General features: G+C 38.5%; 1 protein-coding gene across 1 annotated transcript; it reads right to left on the reverse strand.

Annotated features, from left to right (window-relative positions):
• Window positions 1-4323: 4323 nt before the first annotated feature.
• On the reverse strand, window positions 4324-27682 carry lrp2bp (LRP2 binding protein). Its single transcript, XM_073048146.1, has 10 exons — window positions 27537-27682; window positions 22245-22344; window positions 21782-21897; window positions 20018-20133; window positions 13007-13120; window positions 11069-11211; window positions 10891-10996; window positions 8277-8500; window positions 7583-7748; window positions 4324-6372 (listed from the first exon to the last, which is right to left on the reverse strand). The coding sequence occupies exons 2-10, from the start codon at window positions 22271-22273 to the stop codon at window positions 6307-6309; spliced, it is 1080 nt and encodes a 359-aa protein (XP_072904247.1). The 5' UTR covers window positions 22274-22344; window positions 27537-27682; the 3' UTR covers window positions 4324-6306.
• Between the last annotated feature and the right edge of the window lie 177 nt (window positions 27683-27859).

Below are 27859 nucleotides of genomic sequence, written 5' to 3' on the forward strand. Positions count from 1 at the left end.
GGAATTTTGAAGAATGTGTGGGAATCTCATTGAAACCTACCGAATGTTGAAAGGACTAGAGAAAGTGGATGTGAAGAGGATGTTTCCTCTATTGGGGGCATCCAGAACTAGAGGGCACAGCTTCAAAACTGAAGAGCAACCTTTTAAAACAGAAGTAAGGAGGATTTTTTTTAGCAAGAATATGTGGAATTCTCTGCCACAGACTGCAGTGGAGGCCAACTCTGTGGGTATATTTAAAGCGAAAGTTGATAGATTCCTGATCAGTTGGGGCATCAAGGGATATGGTGAGAAGGCAGGTGTATAGGATCCGGGATCAGCCACGATGAAATGGTGGAGTGGAATTGATACGCTGAATGGCCTCATTCTGCTCCTTTGTTTTATGGTCTTTTGGAATCATCTCACCTTGTTTTTAGGCAAACTGATGAAAATGATGCCGGGCAAATGTAGTGTTGACGTGGAGAACAGAGTAAGCATTCAGCACATCCACTGCTGCTATGTAGTCTGCGACTTGTCCCCTGCTTGGTAGTGTTGAGAATATATCCTGCACATCTGGTCCTGTAAGGTGCAAAAGTAGTGCTCTCCTTTGTTCTGTCTTATCTGTTGGGTTATTGTCCACTATCAGTCCTTTACCGTCAACATAAAGTTTAAATGTCCATGTCCATCTTGGACCTAGAATAGATGGATCCGTAAAACATTGAAAATGTTGGATCTGGGATGTCTCCATTCTCATCAACTAACATTAAACTTACTTTCAAAGTCCAAATCCTTGTCACCACTGTTGTGTATTTGCAACCTAGCTTAGTAATTAATTAGATCGAGCCATGAATATGCACTAAGCTACATGCTCTGAACGTGCCTTTATTTCTCATTCTCGCTTCCATGCTCCCTCACATCACGTTGTTCTGTCCCAGTCCAATGACAGCATCACCGTACTTGACAAGTGTCAAACTACATTAACTGACCTTACCATTTAAATACATGACAGATAGACACACCAAGTCAGGGAAACCTGGCTTTTGAGAGACATTGAAGCTCTGGTAACAAGAGGAAAGTATATATTGCGTTTAGGCAGCTGGGTATGAATGAATCCTGCAATGAATATAAAAATAATTTTAAGACAGGTTTTTTAGAGGAAATAGTTGGATTTGGCAGGCAGGGTTAAAGATAATCCTGAGAGCTTCTTCAGTTATTTTAACAGCAAAATGGCTACTAGGGAGGACTGTCTTCTTGAAGACATCAATGGTGTCCATATGTCCATCCACAGGAAATGACCAAGATTGTTAATCTCCTCAGTGTTTACTAAAGAGAATATCATGGAAGGGTAATAATTGGTGAGGACTTGAATCATATGCATATTATGACGAAGGAGGTATTTGCAGCCTTGAAGTGAATTAAGGTGGATAAATCCCCAGCATCTCACCAAGTGCACCCCTAAACTTACGATGGCCAGAGGGAAGGTTGTAGAGGTCCTTCTGGAGGTATTTACTTTGCCATTTGCCACTCCTAGACAAAGAAGAATCAGTGAATGTTGTGTATTTGAATGTTCAGAAGGCCTCGGATGAGGCTGCTAAACAAGGTAAGAGCCCAGGGTATTACAGGAAAGACATTTGCACGGATTGAGCACTGGCTGATTAGCAGGAGGCAGAGAGTGGGAATAAAGGGATCCTTTTCGGATTGGCAGCCGGTGACTAGTGCTGGTCCACAGGGGTCTGTGTGGGGACCGCTTCTTACATTGTATGGCATTGATTTGGATGATGAAATTGATGGCTTTGTGGCCAAGTTTGTGAACGATACGAAGGTAATTGGAGGGGCAAGTAGTGTTGAGGAAGCAAAGTGGCTGCGGAAGGATTTAGACAGATTAAGAGAATGGGAAGAGAGATGGCAGCTGGAGTAGAGTGCTGTGTTCTTTGGTAGAAGGAATAAAAGCATAGGCTATTTTCTAAATGGGGAGAAAAATCTGAGGTGCAAATGGATTTGGGAGTCCTCATGCATGATTCCCTAGAGGTTAATTTGCAGGTTGAATCAGTGGTGAGAAAGGAGAATGCAATGATAGCATTTGTTTCAATAAGACTAGAATATAAAAGCAAATATGTAATGCTGAAGCCTTATAAGGTACTGGTGAGGCCTCATTTTAAGTACTGTAAACAGTTTTAGGCCCCTTATTCAAGAAAGGCTGTGCTGACATTAGGGAGAGTTCAGAGGAGGTTCACGAGAACAATTCCAGGAATGAAAGGGTTATCATGTGAGCATTGATTGAAGGCTCTGGGCCTATGCTAGCTGGAATTTAGAAGAATGAAGGTGAATAGAATTGAAACCTATTGAATATTGAATGGCTGGATAAAGTGGATGTGAAGAGGATGTTTCCTTTGGTGGGGTAGTCTAGGACCAAACGGCATAGCCTCAAAATAGAAGGGCGTCCATTTAGAACAGAGATGAGGAGGAATTTCTTTAGCCAGAGGGTGGTGAATCTGTGGAATTCATTGCCACAGGTAGCCATGGAGGACAGGTTATTGTATGCATTTAATATAGAGGTTGATAGGTTCTTGATTAGTCAGTGCATGAAAGGTTAAGGGGGCAAGGCAGGAGAACAGAATTGAGAGGGAAATAGATCAGCCATGATGAAATGGCGGAGCAGACTCGATGAGCCAAATGGCCTAATTCTATTCCTATGTCTTATGGTGAAGTTCCAAAAAAATTGATGGTGGTTAATATTATCCCATTGTTCAAGAAGTGTAGCAAGAGCAAGTCAGGAACTACAGGCCAGTGAGCCTGACTTTATTTCTTGGAACCTACTGGAGTGAATTCTGAGGGGCAAGATCTACCATGACTTGGATAGTCAAGGTTGGATCAGGAGAAGTCAGCATGGTTTTGTCAGCATGTGTTTGATGAATCATTTGGAGTTTTTTGAAGAGGTAACAAATGGGGATAGATGAAGGTAGGGCAGTGGGTGATGTCTATATAGACTTTAGTAAGGCCTTTGATATATTCCTACATGGCAGGCTGATATGTAAAGTTAAGGTACTTTATAGATTCAGGCTAGCAAGATGGATTCAGAATTGTTTCAGTAATAGGAAGCATAGGGTGATAGCTTGATCTGACCTATGGGTCTGTAAAAATAAAATATGGCTGAAGGTAGAATATCACTAGAGAGCCGGACTGTTCACAATACTGACCATTATTGTGTTGCTGGCAACTATCTTCAATGAAGTAATATAAATGTCTGTCTCAATACATTGATTAATAACATTAGCCAGCTTCAATAATCCTTATTTTTCTTTATAGATTTTTGTATCAATTTTATTTCATAATTTCAATTTTTATAAAGTGATGTTAAACATCGTGACATTAAAAACGATTAAAAATCAATTAAAGCTTTGATAGGCAGTAAATCCCTGCTTTTTGTGCTGTTAAAGGTATTTCAAAGCAGGGTTATTTTTTCACTGCACACAGACCTTTCTAATAGCTAAAAAACACTGTGATTGATGTCCATCCAGATTGAATAAGCCCAGCCATGTGTGTTGGGTGGGGAAACTAGCAAAGAAGATCTGGCATGCTCATTCCATGACACAATCCCCTGAACTGTGATTTAAAGAACTACTACTTCCCAGTGACTGTGTAGAAAACTTAATAGTTCTTAAATTCTTTCTATTCTTTTACTCTAATCACAGCATTTTTATTACTACATTTATTTCCATTGTGAATATTTTTCTGAACATTTTTTTCTAGGTCAGTTGGGAATAGTGAGTCCATTTTGCCTGTGAAGTATAATTGATTACGAAGTGACAATGGATAGGAAATGAATTGTGACTACAACAAGGAAGCATGAAATTTCCCTCCATGTTATCATTGTCTTTCTGGACGGTAGAGATTTGCAAACGTGCAACATTTTGTTACAGAGGCCTCAGCGAGATGTAGCAATGAATCTCGTACCTATGTGTTAAAGGCTGTGAATGGATTTCAAGCACTTGACATTGCTCTGGATGTCATCAAGCTTCTTGAATATTATTGGAACTGGACCTATGCTGTCAATTATTAACTATTTCATCACACCCCTGACAAACTTTTAGGTTGGTATTCAAAGGCAGGAGCCAATATTTGACAGAACACCTACTATCTCATATTTGCACTGCTCCTTTCTTAACTGTAAAGGATCCTATGACATACAGTATTAAAATCCTGGACCTATCCAACAGATATTAATTTCTCTCTCATACTGTAACTGTGCCTGTAAACTGGATTGGAGCTTCCATCTCAATTGTTTTATTTCTTTTATTTGAATTTGTGATCGTGTAGGAAAATAAACTTCATATACATGTTAAGTGGTTGATTTCACTTTTATTTTATTCACATCATTCAGGATTTGAGGTAAATTCCACACTTGCTGGAAGTGGTTAACAACGTTCACCAAATAGACCATGATAGTCTTTTAACAAAACCATATAACTTCCTAAAATATTTTACTTCCTATTCATATTTTATGATTTTGCTAAAAAACACAAACACACTGACAAGATTTATTGCATCCTGGATTGAGAAAGAACCTGAATTAAGTTTTACGAGTTGTAAAGAACCAAAAGAATTTTAGAAACAAAATGTGAGCAGTTGCTGCATACACCGATTTATGCACCATTTCACAAAGAGCTGTTCTCTCTGCTTGCTTTAATATGCAATTTTAGATTTTATTCTGAAATGTTTTGAGATGCTTTTCTAAATGAAACATCTGTCCACCTCTCTTACAAAACTCCTTGTCTGCTGCTGCATTAGATAGCTTGTTAAGCAACATTTGCCAAAAGATCTAAAGCTAAAATTATTGGATATTCATTTAAAACATATTAAGACATTTTAAATGGTCAAAAATTTTAGCTATTCTGAGCAAAATTGAACTGAAAGGGTAAGTCCATAAGTAATGTGAAACTGAAGTTATTTTTGGTCAGGAATCAAATAAGATGTTGGTTCATCTGGAAATTGACAACAGTAGCAGGAGATCACTTGATAGGGGCAATTTAATAGTTTGGCAATGAAGTTCATTCTAGATTTCAGGTTGAGGTCTTGGTAAGGAAGCTAATCTCAGCTCAGTGCTCCCCACAGTGGCAAGGCAGTATTGCTACAGCTATCATATGATCTTACACATCCACAGCAATGTTTATATATGCTCTAAAGTTAAGACTTCTTGTCTTACTGTTACAAAAATCCCCAAGTAAATAAAAATGTGTATTCCACTTGGCACACTACACACCCTGTGCAACAGGAAATGTTGCCAGTACTTCGGCCATGTGTTCTTTGTACTATTTTTTCTTCCTTTATTTCTTTTCTCCCATTATCCTCAACCATGGCTTGGGACTTGAAAGATCCTACTTTAAGTGTCCTTCTTTCTTTTATGATGATCCTCAAAGCTCAGATACATATTTCCAGTTTATCTTATACTTCAAATATCTCCAATAAAAGTAAATATTAGAGATACTCAACGAGTTAAGGAGCACATGGTGAGGGAAAATGGGTTCAACATTTTAGATCAGTATCTCTTCATTAAGACACTCTACCTATTGTTCTCGGAGCAATTCCAAAAATCCCATTCCCCTCTTATTTCCCTGTTCTATATTCTCTCTCTATTGACCCTCAACTCCAACCAGATTCTCCTACCATCCAACTCCATTAGCGCCATTTTAACCTACTAACTTAAATGGGATGTGAGAGAAACCTACTGAACCCATGTACATGTACTCATGTACTCATACAAATCCACACAGACAGTACTGGACACAGCTGAACTCCCAAGTATCTCCAGTATTTTCTGTTATTATTTCAGATTCCTGCATGTTGTTTTCAAATCTCCTAATATTTCTTTTGATTTAGTCCGCACACTTTGATTATACCTTCAAAAGGCTTTCAAATATTTTTCTAAATCAAAAATTAAACCATTGTCCTTTCTATGCTCATTTACTGTCACATGAAAAATCTTTCTTAGCAACATTTGCCACAAAATGGCAAAAGCACAAGCCAAAAGTATTGGCAAATTAATTTTTTTTTAAAAATGGCAGATCTCATACAGTCTAAATGTTCATAAATTCAGTCCAAGATGGCTCAGATTTATATTGTCCAAACTTATTCTCATCAAGTAATTAGGAGTCGAGGATTTTTTTTTTCCAGAGCTATAAGCTAATTTTACTCTCAGCTTAGTGGTAAGTCTTCAATTTTCCATTTCCAAAATGACATGGTGCTAATGACATGATGAAAAACTACATCTAACTGTCACAACAATAATCAATTGAAGCAGTGTCTATTCAAGGTTTCTTCATAATGGCCTCATCAAAGTCTTTCCATTATAACTTGAAAATGCAGGTCAGTTGCCGTATCACGATCCATGTTAATTGCCTTGAATGTAAATAAAATAACAGCAAGGTTATGTGTTTCCTGTTTTCAAATTGGATAATGCATTAAATTTGAAAAGTTCTTGTAATTAATTCAGGTTTGCCAGTTTCATCCTCATTCTTAGAAAAATACTCAGATTCTAGGTCAATGATGCTCCAATAAAAATCTTTTCAGAACTATTGGTGGTTAATATTTTTCATTTGAAATCACAATAATGCATCAAAACTTGGACAGAAGATGAGTTTCATTAAAATATAATGATCCCATACATGACAACTTACTGAATTCGAACAAAATGATGCTCCTGACTAATTTTATTCAACTGCAGTATTTATTTGCTTCACATTTTTAAAAAAACGTACAAAAGAGAAATATGTTCTATTTAGGTTCAGTGGGAGAGCTGAAACACCAACATGTTTAATTCCAAAAGAATTAAAGGGGAGCTGACGGATCCATGCAATACAGAACAAGTTGCAGGGAATACAGAGATAAGGAATGTTTTGATGTGACTTTTGGGATTGCTCCTTTGCTACTAGGCATGGTCCCAATGGGCCGAGTGTTCTCCATCATTATTGTTACACAGTTTGAAGAACATGAACAAAGCTTTCTTGGAATACTAAATTTCCACTAAAGCTAAGCTGAACAACCTACACTTCTTTTAATGGAAGGATGGTGGATAACAGCAACACCCATCCTTCTGGCACAAGAATAATATTGTCAGCGCCTGTAGTTGTGTGATTTTCATTTGGCGCAGATAGCCTCTTTTATTTAAGGCAGGGCGAGGAGGTATTTCTATGCTATTGAGTTACTTGGCTTTGGTGTAATGGATTGATACCTATGGAATTCAGGCAGTTCTCCATATCAGACAGGAAATATAAATTTCATGCATTTAATACTTAATCTGTGCTAGCTGACTGAAACCAGACTCTTTAACCAATGCAGGCAAGTAAGGTGGAGCTGTAGGTAGGAGGCAAAATTAATTATGCTGCAATTGTCATTTATATTTTCTGAAATTAGTCAACCAAAGAGTGAAACTAATTTCTGGGACAGATGAACGTTACCGGAACAGTCTGGACTCACACAATTCTTCATATATAAAATTATTTCAAGTTATTTAAAAGCTATTAAAGTTGGTCAAGTTTATACTGAAAAATGTCCATATTTGTGTTGATTCAGTGATCTATTGATTTATCATAACACTTTTAGAACGTACCTTGCTGAAGCACTTTCTGGCTTCGGTTTGATCCTGCTTTGTCCCTAAACCCAGCTGTAAACATCTCCCATAGTAGAAAGCAGCTATGGCGATACCCTTTGCTATATAAGATGGTAGACAATCAGTTTCCTTTGCTATTGAAGGGATATTGTCATACTGGGCAACCCTGGTGAAAATTTAAGAAAAACTATGAGCTGGAAGAAAATGTCATTGTACAATAGACAATAAACAACACAGAGGTTTAAACATTTCCCTCATGTCCTGGGAGGATGAAGCCATTGATTTTTCCCCTAATAGCAAACTCTAGACTAGAAATCTGGTCTACTGGCATTGTATTTTTATGTGTAAATTGTACACTTGATATTTTCCTGGTTTCATGAACCAGTGGCTTAACTACGATGTTCATTGATCAGTGACAATATACCAAGGTGAATATTTTGCTATGCTGCTGAGTTGAAATCTATATAAAGAAATATTACATTGACATTAGAGAACCTGACTGGGCAGCTTCAAAACATACTCCAGGTGCTAAACCTGCTTCAAATTTCAAGCAATTAGGGAATCAGAATCATAAAATTAAACAACAAAGCAACAAATCCTTCTGGTTTATTTAAGCGACTTCAGATGTCGCCAGGCTTAATTCCTTTTTTGTATGGTTGTGTTGACAAAATTATGAGACAACAGTTCTCATTACCTGCATGCAAGTTCAGCAGCACTATTGTACATTTTACGACTGTACAGGTAAGCGGCTAAGTGGCCCTGAGCATAAACATTGCCTCTGCTTGACGCTTCCTTCAGGCATTCACAAGCTGATTGTACGTCCTTGCGGATACCCTGTCCGGTGAGGTACATTAAACCCAGTGCACCTTGAGACTCTAGGCTTCCATTGCCACAGGCTTCTGAATGCCAAAAAAAAGCCTGGATAAAGCAAGCATGTAAAATATAGACATTCTTTAGGATGTTGGAATTAAAAAAAAACTTATACAACACAAGACTGAAACTGAATTTAATTTTGCCTGCTGTTAGTAAATTGTCAAATATGACTGATGGAGCAAACATATATAAAATACACACCATTATCTTTACTGTATATATAACCATATAACAATTACAGCACGGAAACAGGCCATCTTGGCCCTTCTAGACCGTGCCGTACACTTACTCTCACCTAGTCCCACTGACCCGTACTCAGCCCATAACCCTCCATTCCTTTCCTGTCCATATACCTATCCAATTTTACTTTAAATGACAATACTGAACCTGCCTCTACCACTTCTACTGGAAGCTCGTTCCACACAGCTTCCACTCTCTGAGTAAAGAAATTCCCCCTCATGTTACCCTTAAACTTTTGCCCCCTAACTCTCAACTCATGTCCTCGTTTGAATCTCCCCTACTCTCAATGGAAAAAGCCTATCCACGTCAACTCTATCTATCCCCCTCATAATCTTAAATACCGCTATCAAGTCCCCCCTCAACCTTCTACGCTCCAAAGAATAAAGACCTAACTTGTTCAACCTTTCCCTGTAACTTAGGTGCTGAAACCCAGGTAACATTCTAGTAAATCTTCTCTGTACTCTCTCTCTTTTGTTGACATCTTTCCTATAATTCGGTGACCAGAACTGTACACAATACTCCAAATTCAGCCTTATCAATGCCTTGTACAATTTTAACATTACATCCCAACTCCTATACTCAATGCTCTGATTTATAAAGGCCAACATACCAAAAGCTTTCTTCACCACCCTATCCACATGAGATTCCACTTCAGGGAACTATGCACCATTATTCCTAGATCACTCTGTTCTACTGCATTCTTCAATGCCCTACCATTTACCATGTATGTCCTATTTGGATTATTCCTACCAAAATATAGCACCTCACACTTAACAGCATTAAACTCCATCTGCCATCGTTCAGCCCACTCTTCTAAATGGCCTAAATCTCTCTGCAAACTTTGAAAACCTACTTCAATATCCACAATGCCACCTATCTTTGTACCATCTGCATACTTACTAATCCAATTTACCACCCCATCATCCAGATCATTAATGTATATGACTAACAACATTGGACCCAGTACAGATCCCTGAGGCACACCACTAGTCACCGGCCTCCAACCTGACAAACAGTTATCCACCACTATTCTCTGGCATCTCCCATCCAGCCACTATTGAATCCATTTTACTGCTTCAATATTAATACCTAAAGATTGAACCTTCCTAACTAACCTTCTGTGCGGGACTTTGCATACTGCATACAAATTTGAGTATATCAGAAACTCCCCCATCATTGTTCTCAAATTCCCTTGAATATTGCACTACTTGGCTTATATTGCTTCCTATCAGATTAATAATGAACATAAATCATTTTACATATTACTGCATTAAATTTTATCTCACCAGCTCACATCATATTCATTACTGGACTCAAGAAAACTACAGGTATTAATTGAGATGACACAATCCGTTTACAGAAATTAACTAGAAAAAAAGAACTAGTGTCAGAGGACTAATAGCTGTAAGCAAAATTCAGCTTTTTCAAAATGGAAGATTCAACTAAGACAGGGAGCTACAGCTGATTAATTGCTGATTCAGTGCTGAAAAATCACTTTATTTATATATGAACAAAGAAACGGTCCAAAGGTATTAAAAAGTAGATAAAGGTTACAGAATCATGGATATTCTAACCACAATAAAAACGATGGAAATAAGAATCGTTTCTACACAAAACCTACAGTTTTTTTCTGATATGTGTAACCATTGTTACTTGTATGTTTTAGATAAAAAGTATTTGCATTAATGTGCATTAATAGAAAATATCAATACTTAACTATTACAGCATAATGTCTAGGTAAGATTTCTTCATTAATTTGATCGTGCCAGATTGGTTTCTTTGTTATATTAATGTGTAATTCAGTGTTCAACTGGTGAAGAAGAAAGATTGGCAAGTTTGGGTTGTGTGGTTTAAACATTAGGAAGATAGAAACGGGAAGAATTGAGATAAGAGGTTACTGGAAATAGGTGGGAAAAAGGGAAGTAAGAATTGAACCATTGGATACATAAAGATAAATGGTTTCACAATATGGATGTAAAAAGGCATGGTGCATGGCCTGTGGAATTGCTGAGGACCTAGTTTAAAAGATTATTGCAGGATACATATAACAGACAGACCCAGTGAAATTGGGGTAACATAAACTTGCACATACAAAATTCATAAAGCATGACCCAAAAATTTCAGATACAGAATAAAATTCGCTCTAATGGAATCCAAAATATAGTTCACATTAAATAACAAAACCTTTTTCTTACCTTTGGCAAATTCTGAGATTCTGGTCTGCTATAGAACATTCCCAGAGTAGACTGGGCTTTTACACTTGCTCTTGGGTTCCCATCGTCTGCAGCAAGGAGCCACAATCTGTACAAAGTAAAAAAAAAGCATTTATTGGAGCACATGGAATCAAATTGCCATTAAGAACACCTTCCTTACCTTTCTGCTTCTGAATCAGACTGCTGGATTCCAAATCCTTCAAAGGAAGCAATGCCCAGGTTGTAATATGCAGCAAATTTCAAGTGGCTTGCTTGCAGGTCATCTGTGTTTATAATTCTGCTCATATATGCCACACCTAGAGACTGGAAGAAAAAAGATATATAATTGGAATACAGGAAGATTGTTGGTTTGAAAGAAAAATACCTATTTTTCATTTATTTCTAGAGCTTTTGTTACATGTTTAAGATATATAAACTCCGTGCAAGTTATGTCCAAACTTCGACCCTGAAGCAGTGTTATCTCTTTTGTTATTCAAAGGCTGATAACCAGGCTACCAACTGAAGATGACTAAGGTTACATCCACACTAGACCGGATAATTTTGAAAACGCCAGTTTCGCATAAAAACAATAGGCGTCCACACTATGCGTTTTTGAAAATATCTCTATCCACATTGAAATGGAGATTTCGGCGAATCTCCTCCTACTGGGCATGCACAGGACCCATCTACCGAAAACAAGCGACATGTTTGGTGTCGAATCTCGCTGTAAAAGTGCGAGTTTGTGCAGTTACATACCAGAAAAACTTAAAACGACGGACAGTTGTTGGCTTTCGTGCAGGAGAACTTAAAAGTAAAAAAAAACACAAATACTGGAGCGTATGGAGGCAACCAACGGACAGATTGACTTGGCTGACGACGAACGTTGAAAAACTGACTAACTCTGTTACATTAATAAAGCACCTTGTTAAATGTAAAAAACATGTCTGCATCAGTGTTATCTTGTATTTCCATACAATGTTACATTAGGCTGTTACACATCTATTGTCAGAGAAGTACTTGCATAAATAGGTAAACCACCTTCATACGAGCAAGGACAGAAAACAGGGCAAAGTGAGTATACCTATTTATTCAGTAAGTTATGGGTCAAAGTATTTGGTGAGTACATTTCTAACTGTTCTGGCTTCAGTCTCATTGCCATCTGTTCTGAAATTGTTAGGTTGCATTCAAGAAAACAATGAAATAGCACGCTCCCGTCTGATAGCGTTTTCAAAAGTCTCCGGTTACCCTGTCCACATTGATCTGCCCAAACAGCGTTTTCAAAAATACCCACCCTGGAAAGCGTTTCTGAAAAGCTCCAGTTTCGGGGGACGAAAACGCCGTTTCAGTGTGGACGGAGGGTAAAAAAAAGAGAAAAAGCTTCGGTTACGGATTTATCCAGCGTAGTGTGGATGTAGCCTAATTTGTTTCTACCTATGTGTGCTATGTACTGCCTTGCCTGTTCATAGTTTGTACATGCAATTGTTTAGAAAAAGGTATTCTCTGCATTATGATCTAACTGGTGGACTTTAGGATCTGTTAATTTCAGAGAACTGAAGTCGATGTCATTGATGCACTGGATTCAGTCTGAGAGATCCAACTGAGAAGGTCAATGAGGAGTACACTCAATGACCTAACTGGATGTATTTTACCACTCAATTAAAATACTTTAACCTCATTAACACACCTGGTTACTTCAAAAACATGCAGCCACAACCACCCCTTAAAGGATTGTCCATTCTGAATACTGATTCATGCTTCTCCTCAAAAGATTGTCCAAAACAAATTCTCATTGATCAGCCTGCAGTTACTTCCAACCTTCTAGAAATGCCACTCTGTGTACCAAATCTCTCCTCATTGCCACTTCCACAAGATGTTCAATACCACAATGCAATGCACCTTTAATTCTCCATTTTCAACACTGTCAGATTATAAATATCCTAAGGGCCTGGGAACCTAGGCTTGATGTACTGGTAATTATTATGATAAATAGAGCACATCATTGAATTTTATTTGAATTGGAGTTTGAATCACCAAGAACTATGTATGCTAAATATATTCATTTACTTATATTACTGGAAAGCAACAGTGGGATTCCACACTCTCCCACTTTTCTACTTACAGGTTCCTCCTTGGTGCCTAGGCCATCATAATACATCACACCCAGCTGATAGAGAGCTTGGAAGTCTTTATCTTTAATTTTGTTAAACTCTTCCAGAGCTGTTTCATAGCACCCCTGTAGGTATACAAATAAAGACAATAGAATTCTTAATTTTGTCCTTAAATATGAAACATTGTGGTATATTAAAATTTTAAGGTGCACAGTTACCATACTTAATCAAGGAAATGAAATTTCACTGTATACTAACACCTGTGCTCTCAGCTAATTAGTTCCAAGAATCTCATGCCAAATTATTTGAAATTAAAACATTCCTTTTCATTCATGTCTCAGATTTATTTTAAAGAACCTTGCTTGTTACTTTCCATGCTATCAAATGCATCTTTATGAACATAATATAAATGACATAACAACTCAGTATTTTGTTACGGTCAAACAGCACCCGATTTGCAGAGAATGTTGTTTTTTCTTGGAAACAATTACATTAACATTAGGCTTCTCTTAAAAAAAACATTCTGATGGGGCTCCCCCCCTTTTTTTTTTAAAAGAAAAGTTCCATGATACTAAGATCTTCTCCCAATGTTGCAGTATGTAATAAGGGAACATCAAAAATGAACACTGGCATCTTAGAAATCAAGACAGGAATTAATAATGAACAATAAATAAACAAAATAGATATTAAATAATGGTACTGATGATTTGGAACCACATTCACAATCACCTGTAAACAAAAGAACTCATCATTACTGTGCACCCTAAGTACCAAACCGCCAATCACATACTGTATATATAATATTAAATACATAACTATGAACATGGACGAATCCCATTAAACATTAGAAAAAATGTTTCATGGTCACTTCACGCTTGCTCTGCCCCAAAACTGAACAAATACGTATGATCATTGTATTTATGCAATGATCAGTTTCCGACTACTGTCAAGTTGTTTCTTGCTCTGTAATATCATAGCTGCTTTCTATTATAGTGCCATGATTTTAAAAAATATTCATTGCTTGTATCAACACATACAATGGAAGCAGTTTAAAGGCTGGTCCATCCATGTATCTATGGTTTCTGTATTGGGATTGGAATTGGATTTTTATCGTTGCCAAGACAGTGAAAAGCTTTGGTTTGCATGTCATCCAGATAGAGCACATCGAAATAGTAAAAAGGAAAACAGAACACAAGGTTCTGCAGATGCTGGAAATTTTGAACAACATAGGCAAAATGCTGGAGGAACACAGCAAGTCAGGCAGCATCTATGGAGGGAAATTTACAATTCATGGGCTAAAATGTCAGCTGTTCCCCTCCACAGATACTTCTCAACCTTTTGAGTTCCTACAGCATTTTGTGTGTGTTACATGGAATACGGCTTATAGTGTCATAGTTACCAAGCAATTATACCATATCGACTGTATCTGACTGTCTTTCTACTCCTTAATACTGCTCAATTTCCCCAGTGTTTGTTGTTTATAATTAAATTATCATTATTACAAACACAAGAGATTCTGCAGATGCTGCAAATCCAGAGTAACTCACATAAAATGCTGGAGGAACGCAGCAGGTCAGGCAGCATCTAAGAAAATGAATGAACAGTTGATGTTTCGGCCGAGACCCTTCATTAGGAATGGAAAGGAAAAGAGATGATGCCAGGCGGGAGGAGGGGAAACAGGACAAGCTAGAAGGTGATAGGTGAAACTGGGTGCTACAACAACAACCTCTTACTCAATGTCAGCAGATTATTGACTTCATGAGGAGGAATCCGGAGCTCCATCAGCCAGTCCTCATCGGGGGTTCAGAGATAGAGAGGGTCAGCAACTTTAAATTCCTTGGTCTAATCATTTCAGAGGACTTGTCCTGGGCTCAGCACATAAATGCAGTTACAAAGAAATCATGCCAGTACCTTTACTTCCTTAGAAGTTTGTGATGATTCAGCATGTCATCTATAACTTTGATTAACTTCTATAGATACGTGGTGGCGAATATATTGACTGGCTGCATCACAGACAGCTATGAAAACATCAATGCCCTTGAACATAAAATCTTACAAAAAGTAGTGGATACGACCCGGTCCATCAAAAGTAAAGCCCTCACTACCATTAAACACATCCACGTGAAGCGTTGTCACAAGAAACCACCATCTATCATCAGGAACCCTTCACCCTAAGTCTTGCTTTCTTCTTGCTGTTACCATCAGGAAGAAAGTACAGAAGCCTCAGAACTCAGACCAACAGGTCAGAAATAGTTATTACCCTTCAGCCACCAGGTTCTTGAGCCAGAGGGGATAACTGCATTCAACTTCACTTCCCCACTACTGAATTGTTCCCACAACCGATGGACTCAGTTTCGAGGACTCTTCGTCTTATGTTCTCGATATTTAAAGCTTATTTACTTAATATTATAATTATTATTTCTTTTTAATCTTTCTTTTTGTATTTACAGCTCATTGTCTTTTGCACACTGGTTGTCTGCGCTGTTGATGAGGCCTTTAATTGATTCTATTATGGTTACTGGTTTTTTTTGAGTATGCCCCAAGAAAGTGAATCTCAGGGTCACATATGGTGACATATATGTACTTTGATGATAAATTTACTTCTAACTTTGAAGGTAAAGGGTGGAGAAGAAGGAATCTGAAAGGAGAGGAAAGTGGACCATTGGAGAACGGGAAGAATGCCTACAAGATGGCTTCTTAGAGCAGCTTGTGCATGAGCCTACTTGAGGAAAGGCTATCTTCGATTCGGTGTTGTGCAATAACCCAGATCTTATTAGGAAGCTTAATGTAAAGGAACCCTTAGGAGACAGTGATCATAATATGATTGAATTCATACTTTAATTTGAGAGGGAGAAGCATAAATCACATATAATCAGTATTGTAATGGGATAAAGAGAATTACAAAGCCATGAGTGAGGAGCCTGCCCAGGTGGATTGGAGGAGAATACTGGTGGTGCTGATGACAGAGCAGAGATGGCTGAGGTTTCTGGGAATAGTTCACAAGATTCAGGATAGGTAAGTCCCGCAGAAGAAGAGTTCTCAAATGCCAGGGGTTAGGCAACCATGGCTGACAAGGGAAGTTAAGGACTGCATAAGAGCCAAGGAAAGGGCATATAAGGTACCAGAAGTGAGTGGGACTGGGAAGCTTTTAAAATCCAACAAAAGGCAACTAAAAAAAGCTATAAGAAGGGAAAAGATGAAATATGAGTGCAAACTAGCCAATCATATAAAGCAGGATACTAAAAGTTTTTTTCAGTTAAATAAAGAGAAAAAGGGAGGTGAAAGTTGATATTGAACCACTGGAAAATGATGCTGGTGAGGTAGTAATGGGGGACAAAAAAATTGCAGATGAATTTAATGAGTACTTTGCATCAGTCTTCACTGTGGAAGACACTAGCTGTGTGCCAGAAGCTCGTGAGTGTCAGGGAGCAGGAGTGATTGCCATTACTATTACAAAGGAAAAAGTGCTAGGAAAACTCAAAGGTCTTAAGGTGGATAAGTCACCTGGGCCAGATGGACTACATCCCAGAGACCTGAAAAAGGTCGCTGAAGAGATAACAGATGCATTGGTCATGATCTTTCAAGAACCACTTGATTTTTGAATGGTCCCAGAAGACTGGAAGATTACAAATGTCACTCCCCTCTTTAAGAAGGGAGGAAGGCAAAAAAAGAAAATTATAGACCAGTTAGCCTAACCTCAGTGGTTGGGAAAGTGTTGGAGACTACTATTAAGGCTGAGTATTCAGGGTACTTGGAGACTAATGATAAAATAAGTCAAAGTCAGCGTGGTTTCTGTCAAGGGAAATCTTGCCTAACAAATATGTTAGAGTTCTTCGAGGAAGTAACAAGCAGGGTGGACAAAGAAGAGGCAGTGGATGCCATTTAATTGGATTTTCAGAAGGCATTTGATAAGGTGCCGCACATGAGGCTGCTTAATAAGATAAAATCCTAAGGTGGTGCAGGAAAGATACTGACATAGATAGAGGAATGGCTGACAGGCAGGAGGTAGCAAGTGGAAAAAAGATGGCCTTTTCTGGTTGGCTGCTCAGGGGTCAGTATTGGGACCTCTACATTTCACATTGTTTGGCAATGATTTGGATAATGGAATTGACGGCTTTGTGGCAAAGCTTGTGGAAGATAAGTGGAGGGGGAGGTAGTGCTGAGGAAGCAATGCGATTGCAGGACTTAGACAAATTGGAAGAATGGGCAAAAAAGTGGCAGATGGAATACAGTGTTGGGAAATGTATGATAATGCATTTTGATAAAAGGAACAGTAGTGTGGACTATTATCTAAATTGGGAGAAGGTTCAAATATCAGAGGTACAGAGGGACTTAGGAGTCCTCATGCAAGACTCCCAGAAGGTTAATTTACAGGTTTGGTCAGTGGTAAAGAAGGGAAATGCAATGTTGGCATTTATTTTAAGCTAATAGAATATAAAAGCAAGGAGATAATGCAAAGGCTTTATGAGACACTGGTCAGGCTGCACCTGGAGTATTGTCAACAGTTTTGGGCCTCATATCTCAGAAAGGATATGTTGTCATTAGAGAGAGTCCAGACAAGGTTCACAAGGATGATTCTGGGAATGAAGGGATTAACATACGAGGAGTGTTTGGCGGCTTTGGGCCTGTACTCACTGGAATTTATAATAATGCGTGGAGATCTCATTGAAACATACCGAATGTTGAAAGGACTAGATAGTGGAGTGGATGTTTCTTCTGGTGGGGATATCCAGAACTAGAGGGCACAGCCTCAAATTTGAGGAGCAATTAGATCAGAGGTAAGAAGGAATTCTTTTAGCCAAAGAGTAGCAAGTCTGAGGAATACTCTGCCATAGACTGTGGTGGAGGCCAAATCTGTGGGTGTATTTAGGGCAGAAGTTGATAGTTTCCTGATCAGTCAGAGCATCAAAGGATATTGCGAGAAGGCAGGTGTATGGAGTTGAGTGGGATCTGGGATCAACCATGATGGAATGGCTGAGCAGACTTGATGGGCTGAATGGCCTAATTCTATTCCTATGTCTTATGGTCTAAGAAGGAGAAGCACCAGGGGGAGTTGAAAGGTAGGTGAGGAGAAGATGTAAGAGGCCACTGTGGAGAATAGAAAAAAAAAGTTACCAAAGGAGAAATCGATGTTAATGTCATCAAGCTGGAGGCTCATAGACAGAATATCTTATGTTGCTCCTCCACCCTAAGAATGGCCTCATTGTGGCAGAAGAGGAGGCCATGGACCAACATGTTGGAACATGTCCTTCTTCTCTAGCCCTTTACTTTTCCATCCACCTGGCTTCGCTTATTACCTTCTAGCTTCTCTTCCTTCCCCTCCCCCTACCTTCTGGTGACTTCCCTCTACCTTTCCAGTCCAAATGGACGGTCTCGGCCTGAAATGTCAACTGTTTATTCATTTTCATAGATGCTGCCTGATCTGCTGAGTTCTTTCAGCATTTTGTGTGTGTTATGCAGTAATTGTTATGCTCTAGTATAATAACATTTAATTTTATAATACAAAAAATTGATTAAAAGCCACAGTCTGAGTATCACTGCACAAAACAAATATTTTGTATCTGTGATTAACTGGATCTGTACCACCTGAAGACACAAGCAATTTGTTTCAATATATACCAAAGATTCCAACAGGACTTAGATGCTTAGAGGAGTTCTTTCCTCTCATGGGGGAATCTGGAATTAGGAGGCAGATTCTTTGAATACTGAGCTGACTACTTATGACAGAGATTAAAAGAAATTTCTTCTCTCAAAAGGTATGTGAATCTGAATTCTTTGCCCCAAGTGTACTGGGGTATTGAGTTATTACAGATGTTTTAAGGCCTGAATAGAAAGATTCTTAGACCTTAAAGGAATCAAATATTATGGGTATTGAGCAGAAATTTGCAACTGAGGCCAATAATCATGGCACTCAAATAACTGAATAGCACAGCAAGTGCAAAAGGACAAATTTTATGTGGCAGTTCAACAAAGATTGGGCTTTGATCATATCATTCACTGTTTCCTTCTGCAAGAAATAGGGTGGTGTGTTAGCGAGCGCCTTGAGATATATAATGTGCCTGTACGGTTAAATATCTGGATATGTAGAAAGCATGAGAAATGTGAGTGTCACATCATGTGTTGACAGTTAAATATTAGGAAGGTGTGTTGATTTATACAGATTGAGGTAAAATGAGCAATGTATAATTGCAATTGCATAAATGTGGGAAGAGGGGATTTACTTCTGCATTCTTTTCTATTTCCAGGTTGGCATCTAAGAAATAGAATGTGTGTCCTCATCTTCCTCTCTATTGCCTTGAGTAGTTCTAAAGGTGTGATTTCCAACAATGATTGATCTTTTTTTGCTTGGATAAGACATTCTCAGGCAATTTTAAACTCTGGGTAGTTACACCAGTGTGAAGTAACCATTGATTCAGCTAGTTTTGGAGCCCACTTTCAGCAATACAACATGGGTACAATGAACCTCATTCAGCTTACTGTGTCCTGTACACACAGCACTTTAAATGCATATCAATACATTATTCTGCTAACTTCGCAGTCATAGAAACTGCAGGGTCTTTAAAATTAAAATTGTGCAAATGAACTATTACTGCGATGTTGTCACTTGCCAAAAATAATAGAGGCAGATGGCTGGTAGCAAACTATTTCTTGGGTAGGTTAGTTAAGTTCATGAAATTAGGAAGAACAGTATATCAAAGGAAATTAAGTGTATAATAAAAATGAATAAGGATGATTATAGTTCCGACCAAATTACATATGATATTATGAAAGAACATTATAGACAATCAAAGTAAAAATTAGGCTAATTTTAGGTTCTACTTAAGCATAATTTCAATTAAAGTCTACTGTATATACTGTATTAAATGATTAAAATGGCAATATTGGATAATATGCTACAAAATGTTTGCTATGTCAATTTAAATGATTTAAACAAAATTACAACATATTTTAATCATTTTACCACTAAAAGTTATCAAGTCATGGAGCTTCTTTATTGCTCAATATATGAACTATTGCCTCACCTCTTCAAAGTAGAGTTGCCCTAATAGAAAATTTGCTTGCAAATCTTCATCTCTGATCCTTTTCCTTAAGAAGGCATCAGCCTTTCTCACCTCGGTGATATGTTTGAAGTTTGAAACTGAACATAAAGCAAAAAAATACGATTCCATTACACCCATACATTTTGAACCTTTGATAGACAATAGACAATAGGTGCAGAAGTAGACCATTCAGCCCTTCGAGCCTGCACCGCCATTTTGAGATCATGGCTGATCATCTACTATCAATACCCGGTTCCTGCCTTGTCCCCATATCCCTTGATTCCCCTATCCATAAGATACCTATGTAGCTCCTTCTTGAAAGCATCCAGAGAATTGGCCTCCACTACCTTCCGAGGCAGTGCATTCCAGACCCCCACAACTCTCTGGGAGAAGAAGTTTTTCCTTAACTCTGTCCTAAATGACCTACCCCTTATTCTCAAACCATGCCCTCTGGTACTGGACTCTCCCAGCATCTGGAACATATTTCCTGCCTCTATCTTGTCCAATCCCTTAATAATCTTATATGTTTCAATCAGATCCCCTCTCAATCTCCTTAATTCCAGCATGTACAAGCCCAGTCTCTCTAACCTCTCTGCGTAAGACAGTCCAGACATCCCAGGAATTAACCTAGTGAATCTACGCTGCACTTCCTCTACAGCCAGGATGTCCTTCCTTAACCCTGGAGACCAAAACTGTACACAATACTCCAGGTGTGGTCTCACCAGGGCTCTGTACAAATGCAAGAGGATTTCCTTGCTCTTGTACTCAATTCCCTTTGTAATAAAGGCCAATATTCCATTAGCCTTCTTCACTGCCTGCTGCACTTGCTCATTCACCTTCAGTGACTGATGAACAAGGACTCCTAGATCTCTTTGTATTTCTCCCTTACCTAACTCTACACCGTTCAGATAATAATCTGCCTTCCTGTTCTTACTCCCAAAGTGGATAACCTCACACTTATTCACATTAAACGTCATCTGCCAAGTATCTGCCCACTCACCCAGCCTATCCAAGTCACCCTGAGCTCCTAACATCCTCATCACATGTCACACTGCCACCCAGCTTAGTATCATCAGCAAATTTGCTGATGTTATTCTCAATGCCTTCATCTAAATTGTTGATGTAAATTGTAAACAGCTGTGGTTCCAATACCGAGCCCTGTGGCATCCCACTAGTCACCACCCGATGTTTGTTTTAATCTATGCTTAAAGTTATCAGAAATGATGTGCTGCAGATGCTGTGTCCATTTCACTCCTGGTGAACTCCCACTCTCAGTAGTGTATTTATGAGAAGAACTTGAATTGCAAAGACTGGATATTATTATAGAAACCATGTTATTCCATTTTGCACTATTTACTTATTTTGTAATTTACAATATATCTTAGTTTTATGTCATTGCACTGTACTGTTGCTGCAAAACAACATATTTCATGGCATGTAAGACAGTGATAATAAATTTGATTTTTAATTGATGGGAAAATGACTTTAAATTTATTCTTGTACCTTGGATTTGCCAAAACTAGAACAGTGGTGGTAGCAACCAAAGATGTTGCCTGATAAAAATTTGTCTTCACCTCTTGACTTTATACTGAAGAAATATACAATAAATCCCACTCTGCATTGTAATCAATCTATTGAACAGGATATTGTTGTTTTGCACTCAGTCAATATTACTATTAAGGATCTTTTCTCTGAACCTGATAATATTTTTAAAAAATATATTCTTTAACCTCTAGGACCATTTACCTAAGCTTTGAGCAGCATTGTTCTTGATTCCACGCTCTTGCAATGTAAGACATTTTCTCTTCCGCTTCTGAGGCAATGGTTCACATGTTAACTTGTTTCGATTTAAAGACTGCAAACTGAAATTTATTTCATTATTACCAGGCTGTAAACTGAGTTATTTGTGATTTTTGTCATTTTTGAATAGTCAGATACTAGATTATTGGATTTGTTTTTTTTAGTGAACAAGCTAAACATTCAAAGTAGTAATTAAGGAATCTGTGACCTATTTAACTGAATATGATTACTTCAAGTGACAGTAATCATATTACTCAATTTTTCCCCATAAAACTTATAATTTATTTTTCATTGCTGTGAAAATAATCATGTATTTAGATATAAATGAGTCCATTGATTCCTCTAAGACATTAAATTTAGGATAAGAATGATTGATATTAGCAACCCAGCCCTGGAGCTTTTAACTTACAGAGGATGGTTCTTGCTTTTGTTTTCCATACAGTCTGGATGTGTTTAACTAGGAAGGTAATGCTTAAGAGACATGAACATCCATTAGCAGATCATACAACCTGAAAACGGTACAATCAAAGGGAACATAAAACTACTAGGATCTGTTCCACATTTTTTCAAAGAACAATAGCAATTCAAATATAAAATGTCATCATGTCAAAAATATATTAAAATCCCTAGTTGCTCTAGATTTCCAGCATATGTAGAATCACTTGTACTTAAAATTTCTTATGTATTTTTGAAGTAAGTTCACATTTGTGGTGCAGGACAACACAATTTGTGCACAGTAATTTCCACAAGCAGCAAAGTCATAATGACCAGATGATCCTTAATCAGTAATATTGGTTGGATAAATATTGGTCTGGACATCAAGGAGAGCTCTTGTGCTCTTATTCAAAAAGTGCCATTGTACCTTTTATTGTACTTTAGAATGCTGTAAAGATCTTGATATAATTGTCTAGATTTTTCCAGCATTTTTCAAGTACATTGAGAAATCCAAATAAATGCAGGTATACAGGAATTATTGGATAAATGTGACAATTTGTGGTTGCATTGTGCCAATAGATTATCTATGGAATCTGACAATAGAACAGGACCTTACTGAAATTCCTCAGCACTTTTGCAGGGGAAAATCAGTCCTCCAATCCTTCCCCAGACTTGAGTGAATGTTGTAGAACAGAGGAAGCTAGAGATACAAGTAAATGAATCCCTGAAAGTAACCTCACAGGTAGACAGGGTGGCGAAGAAAGTTTTGTGACACTGGCCTTCATCAGTCAGGGCATCCAGTATAGAAGTTAGGGCATTATGTTGCAACTATAGACAATGTTGGTGAGGCTGTTTTTGGAGTCTTGTGTGCAATTTTGTTCACTCTACTATACAAAAAAATGCCAGTAAGCTGTAAAGAATGCAGGTGAAATTTAAGAAAATGTTACTGAGTCTAGGGATGAGTTATGGTGAGAAGTTGAGCAGGCTGGGATTTTATTTAATGCCATGTACGAGACTGAGCAGTGACAACACAGGGGTGTAGAAAACCAGTAGAGGCATACAGTACATAGAATAAATGCAGTCTTTTCCCCAGGGTTGAGGAATCAAGTACTAGAAGCAGAGGTTTAGGGTGAAAGGGGAGAGATTGAATAGAACTCAAAGAGTGCTCAGAATATGGATGAACAGGCAGAGGAAGTGGTTGAAGCAAGAACATTAATGACATTTTAAATGGCACTAGGGCAGATATACAGATAGGAAAGGCTTAAAGGATATGGGCCAAACACTGGCAACAAGATTAGTTTAGATCAACATTTTTCCTGTATGGACCATCCATATGCATGCTGTATGGCTCTATGACAAACAAAGGTTGATTTATTTAAATATGGGCTGTAAGACTGAGAGAACGAAAGTTGTTCCATTTTTAAAGTTATGTTATTTTGTTTAAAGTTTTTAGTTATTTTAAAATGAGCAACATTGGAGATCCTCAACAAATTTGGCAGTCAGAAAAGCTGAGGCTGGTCTTTGTCATCTGTCAAAGGGTTCGCAGCTCAGCCATTTCATCTAATGTCTGAATCTCGAACAGCAAGTTCTGTGTCCAGAATGGAGTTCGAGAATGCCACTTACAGAAATCTCTGCCATTCTTCATCCAAAAGATGCCACAATCAACAGTCCAGCATTCCCTTGGCACTCTACATGATTAATCACCTATATTTTCAAAATGTCAGTGATGCAGGTATCTTTTCATATAAAGAACACAGAACATAGAACTGTAGAACAGAGGAATAGGCCTTTCAGCCCATAACTTGTGCTGAATATGATGCCAATTTAAACTAATCCCACCTGCCTGTAAATATCATATCCCTGTATAAATGCCTCTTAAATGCTGTTAACAAATCTGCTTCCACCAGCTCCCTTGACAGCATGTTCCAGATACCGGTTTCTCTTTGTGTAAAAAAAAACTCACCTCACTAATCTTCTTTGAATTTTTCCTCTCTCACCTTGAATCTATACTAGTATTTGGCATTTCCACCCTCAGGGAGAAGAACAATGACTATCCACCCTATCTACACCTCAATCAAGTTGCCCCTCAGCCTTCAACTCTCTAGAGCAGGGGTTGCCAACCTTTTTGATGCCATGAACCCTACTATTAACCGAGGAGAAGGCTACAGAAGGACTTTGACAGATCAGAAGAATGGGCAAAGTGAATGCAGTGTCGGGAAGTGTATGGTCCTGCACTTTGATAGAAGAGATTAAAAGGTAGACTATTTTTTAAATGGAGAGAAAATTCAAAACTCAGAGATGCAAAGGTACTTGAGAGTCCTTGTGCAGGATTCTCTAAATCCCTCATACCCACAGAATCTTGTCTCTGTTCTTCTGACTATGGAATCTCCTATCAACACTGCAGTCCTCTTCACCTCTCTGCTCCTCTGAGCCAAAGCACCAGACTCAGTGCCAGAGACGAAGTCACTGTGACTTAACCTACTACTGAGTAGGTTGTCCCTCCTCAATAGTACTGTATCTGAAGTTGTATACTTATTATTGAGTGGAATGGCCACAGGTGTACTCTGCACTAGCTGTGCATTACCCCTCTTTCTTCTGACAGTCACCCAGATACCAGTCTCTTGCAATCTAGGGGTGACTACCTCCCTGTATCTCACATCTATCACCTCATTCTCTCATATGAGTCAAAGGTCATTGAGCAGAGTCTCAGGTTCCTTAACACATTCTCTCAGGAGCTATAGCAAGGTGCACCTGGCACAAATATGTTTATCTGGGAGACTGGAGGCCTCCAAGACGGCCCACATCCCACACACAGTACAAAACATTGCCCCTGGAGCTATTCTCACTACACTACTTTGCCCTATCAGATGAGGAATGAACAAATAAGAACGGAAAGAGAGAAACTTACCAGATACTTTACCTTGCCCAAGTCTCATCTCGCCAGTCTCACTCTAAAACTGGCACATTCAAAAGAATGGCTGTTTCACTTGAACTTGCATTATTTTTATTGGCCCTTTCTAATCATTCAGTGGCCCTCTCATTGACTGGTCGCTGCCCAACTCAGAGAAACTTCTACAAAGCTCTGTTTTTTAAATCTTGGTCATGGGTCCTGATTGAAAGGTAGCTCTTTTTCCACACTCTCTCACATTGATTACCCAACTCAGAGAAAATGCCAGTTTTGGGCCCCCTATCTAAGAAAAGATGTACTGGAATTAGAGAGCGTCCAGAGGAGGTTCACGAAAATGATTCTGGGAAGGAAATGATTAATGTGTGATGGCTCTGGGCCTGTACTCACTGGAGTTTACAATAATGAGGGGGGAATCTCACTGAAACCCATTGAATATTGAAATGTCTAGATAGAGAGGAAGTGGAAAGGACGTCTCCTATCGGGGGAGTCTAAGACCAGAGAGCGTGGCCTCAGAATAGAGGGACATCCATTTAGAACAGAGATGAGGAAGAATTTCTTCAGCTAGAAGGTGGTGAATCTGTAGAATCCTTTGCCTTAGAAACCTGTGGAGGCCAAATCATTGGGTATATTTAAAGCAGAGATTGAGAAGTTCATGATTAGTCAGGGTGTCAAGGTTACAGGGAGAAGGTAGAGAATAGGACTGAGAGGAATAATAAATCAGCCATGGAACAGTGAAACAGACTCAATGGGCTGAATAGACACATTCTTCTCCTAAGTCTTATGGTCTGAAATCAAATTTCCTGTCTAATTCCCATTACACTGATTTTATTGTCAGTTTATTTTAGCTTTAAATCTGATGACTTACTCGCAAAGATTTGCAAATCTCTGAGTTTCTCTGATGAGAAACCCTCTTTCTCATCTGGGTCTTAAGTGGTTTGATCACTTATGCTGAAAGCAGACTCTTTACCTCCACTACCAAGGCAAACTATCTCACAAGTCTTGATTCTAAGACAGCAAGACTCCTTAGAATCTTATTAGTTTCAGTAAGATTATCTGTCACTATTCCAAATCCTACAAACATTCTGTTCAATCTTTCCTCATGAGATAATCAGTTCATTCTTGGAATTTATTAACTCAGATCTCTACACTGCCTCTGCCCCGTTAGAAAAACTGGATGAGTACTCCACCACAGTTCAATAGAGTCACAGGAAGTCTTTAATCAACCTTGCAATAAAAAAACAATCTTTAACATGGCTCTTTAACAACCTCTATACTTCATTCACACCATATAAAAACACTGCATTCCTATTCTTTTACTTAATTAAATAACCTCACATTTCACCTCATTATACTTATCCAGGCATTTTCTTTCCCCATTCTCTTTTACCCTGTATATCCTATTACATTAAGGTTCTCCTTATAATTTAGTTCCCCACTTATTTTTGTTCCAGCAGTAAACTTGCATACATGATATCATTCCCTTCATTGAAGTCCTGAATATAGATTGCAAGTAATTGCGCCCCAACACGGATCTCCAAGGTAACCCCACACTGATTACAGCCTGCCAACTTGAAAATCATTCACAAATGATCCCCATCTTTTGTTTTCTGACTGTAAACTAATCCACTTATGAAAAATGTCATCAGATTGCTGTTGCAAGCTCATTGCAAAACAGTGAAATGACAAAACAATCATACCAAATCATAAAAAGAAAAAAAACCCACAGATGCTGGAAATTTAAAATAAAGAGAAAATGTTGAAAATACTCAGCAGGTCAGGATACATCTGCGAGAAGAGAAACACAGTTAGTGTTTCAGATCAGAGACCCTTTGTTACAACCAGATTGTGCCAATAATCAGCAGTGATGCTCAGTTAATGAAATGAACATCCAGTGATGAACAACATCGCCAAATGGTAGAGAAAGACTCTCAACTTCTCGGGAGAGATGAAAGGGGCGTTTAAATATCTGGAGCTCCTTTTAGTGTTTATACTGTACGCGCTTGGCTCAGTTCTGTCAGTTTTGGATTTGAGTGCAAAAACTTGTAAATCCGAGGTTAACAGAACTTCAAAAAGCACTTAATCTATTTCATCAATTTCGGACATCCGCGACGTATGAAGCACTCCATCAATCCTTTACCAAATGTTTTCCGCGGAAAATATCGGGGCCAAACAAATAGTGGAAGACTTTAGTCAAAAATACTTTGCAGATGTTTAAAACATATTTAATATACTTAAATAACATTTCGATTTTTTAATCTAACCAATAATGTTCTGACCAACTGACAGTGATACTAACTTCCGTTATAAGGTCAACATTTTTACTAGATATAAATGTATGTATTAATCCTTCCAACATACAGTGTCACATTTCCTTCACAGGGTTCTCTGCGTTTGCGGCTGCACTGATAGCTCGCTGCTCCACGCACTCCATATATTAGTGTATAACCTCACCACATCTTCGTTCTCTGTGTGGAGGCGCGGTGGCAGCGAAGGCGCCGACCCCAGTCCCATCCACCTGCCCCGTGGAACTCGCACTGGAGCAGCCTCGCCGCATTGCCCGTTCCCATGGAGACTGGCAACCACGCCGTTGCTAGGCTGCCGGAAGTCCGCCTCTTTGTTATGTTCCGGGTGCTGCCACAAGCTCATGGTGAGCAGAAGCAAGGGTTCCAGCATGGTGATTG

The sequence above is a fragment of the Hemitrygon akajei genome, chromosome 6, assembly GCF_048418815.1.
Source record: "Hemitrygon akajei chromosome 6, sHemAka1.3, whole genome shotgun sequence".
NCBI lineage: Eukaryota > Metazoa > Chordata > Chondrichthyes > Myliobatiformes > Dasyatidae > Hemitrygon > Hemitrygon akajei.

Bases quoted from the DNA above. Each gene is read 5' to 3' on its own strand.
- lrp2bp (XM_073048146.1), bottom strand. From the start codon at position 22,273: ATGGAAAACAAAAGCAAGAACCATCCTCT. The intron at 20,134-21,781 runs GTAAATGGTCCT...CTTTATGTTCAG, and splicing joins CAATGCTGCTCAAAGCTTAG to TTTCAAACTTCAAACATATC. The intron at 13,121-20,017 runs GTGAGGCAATAG...GTATACCTACAG, and splicing joins GGCAACTCTACTTTGAAGAG to GGGTGCTATGAAACAGCTCT.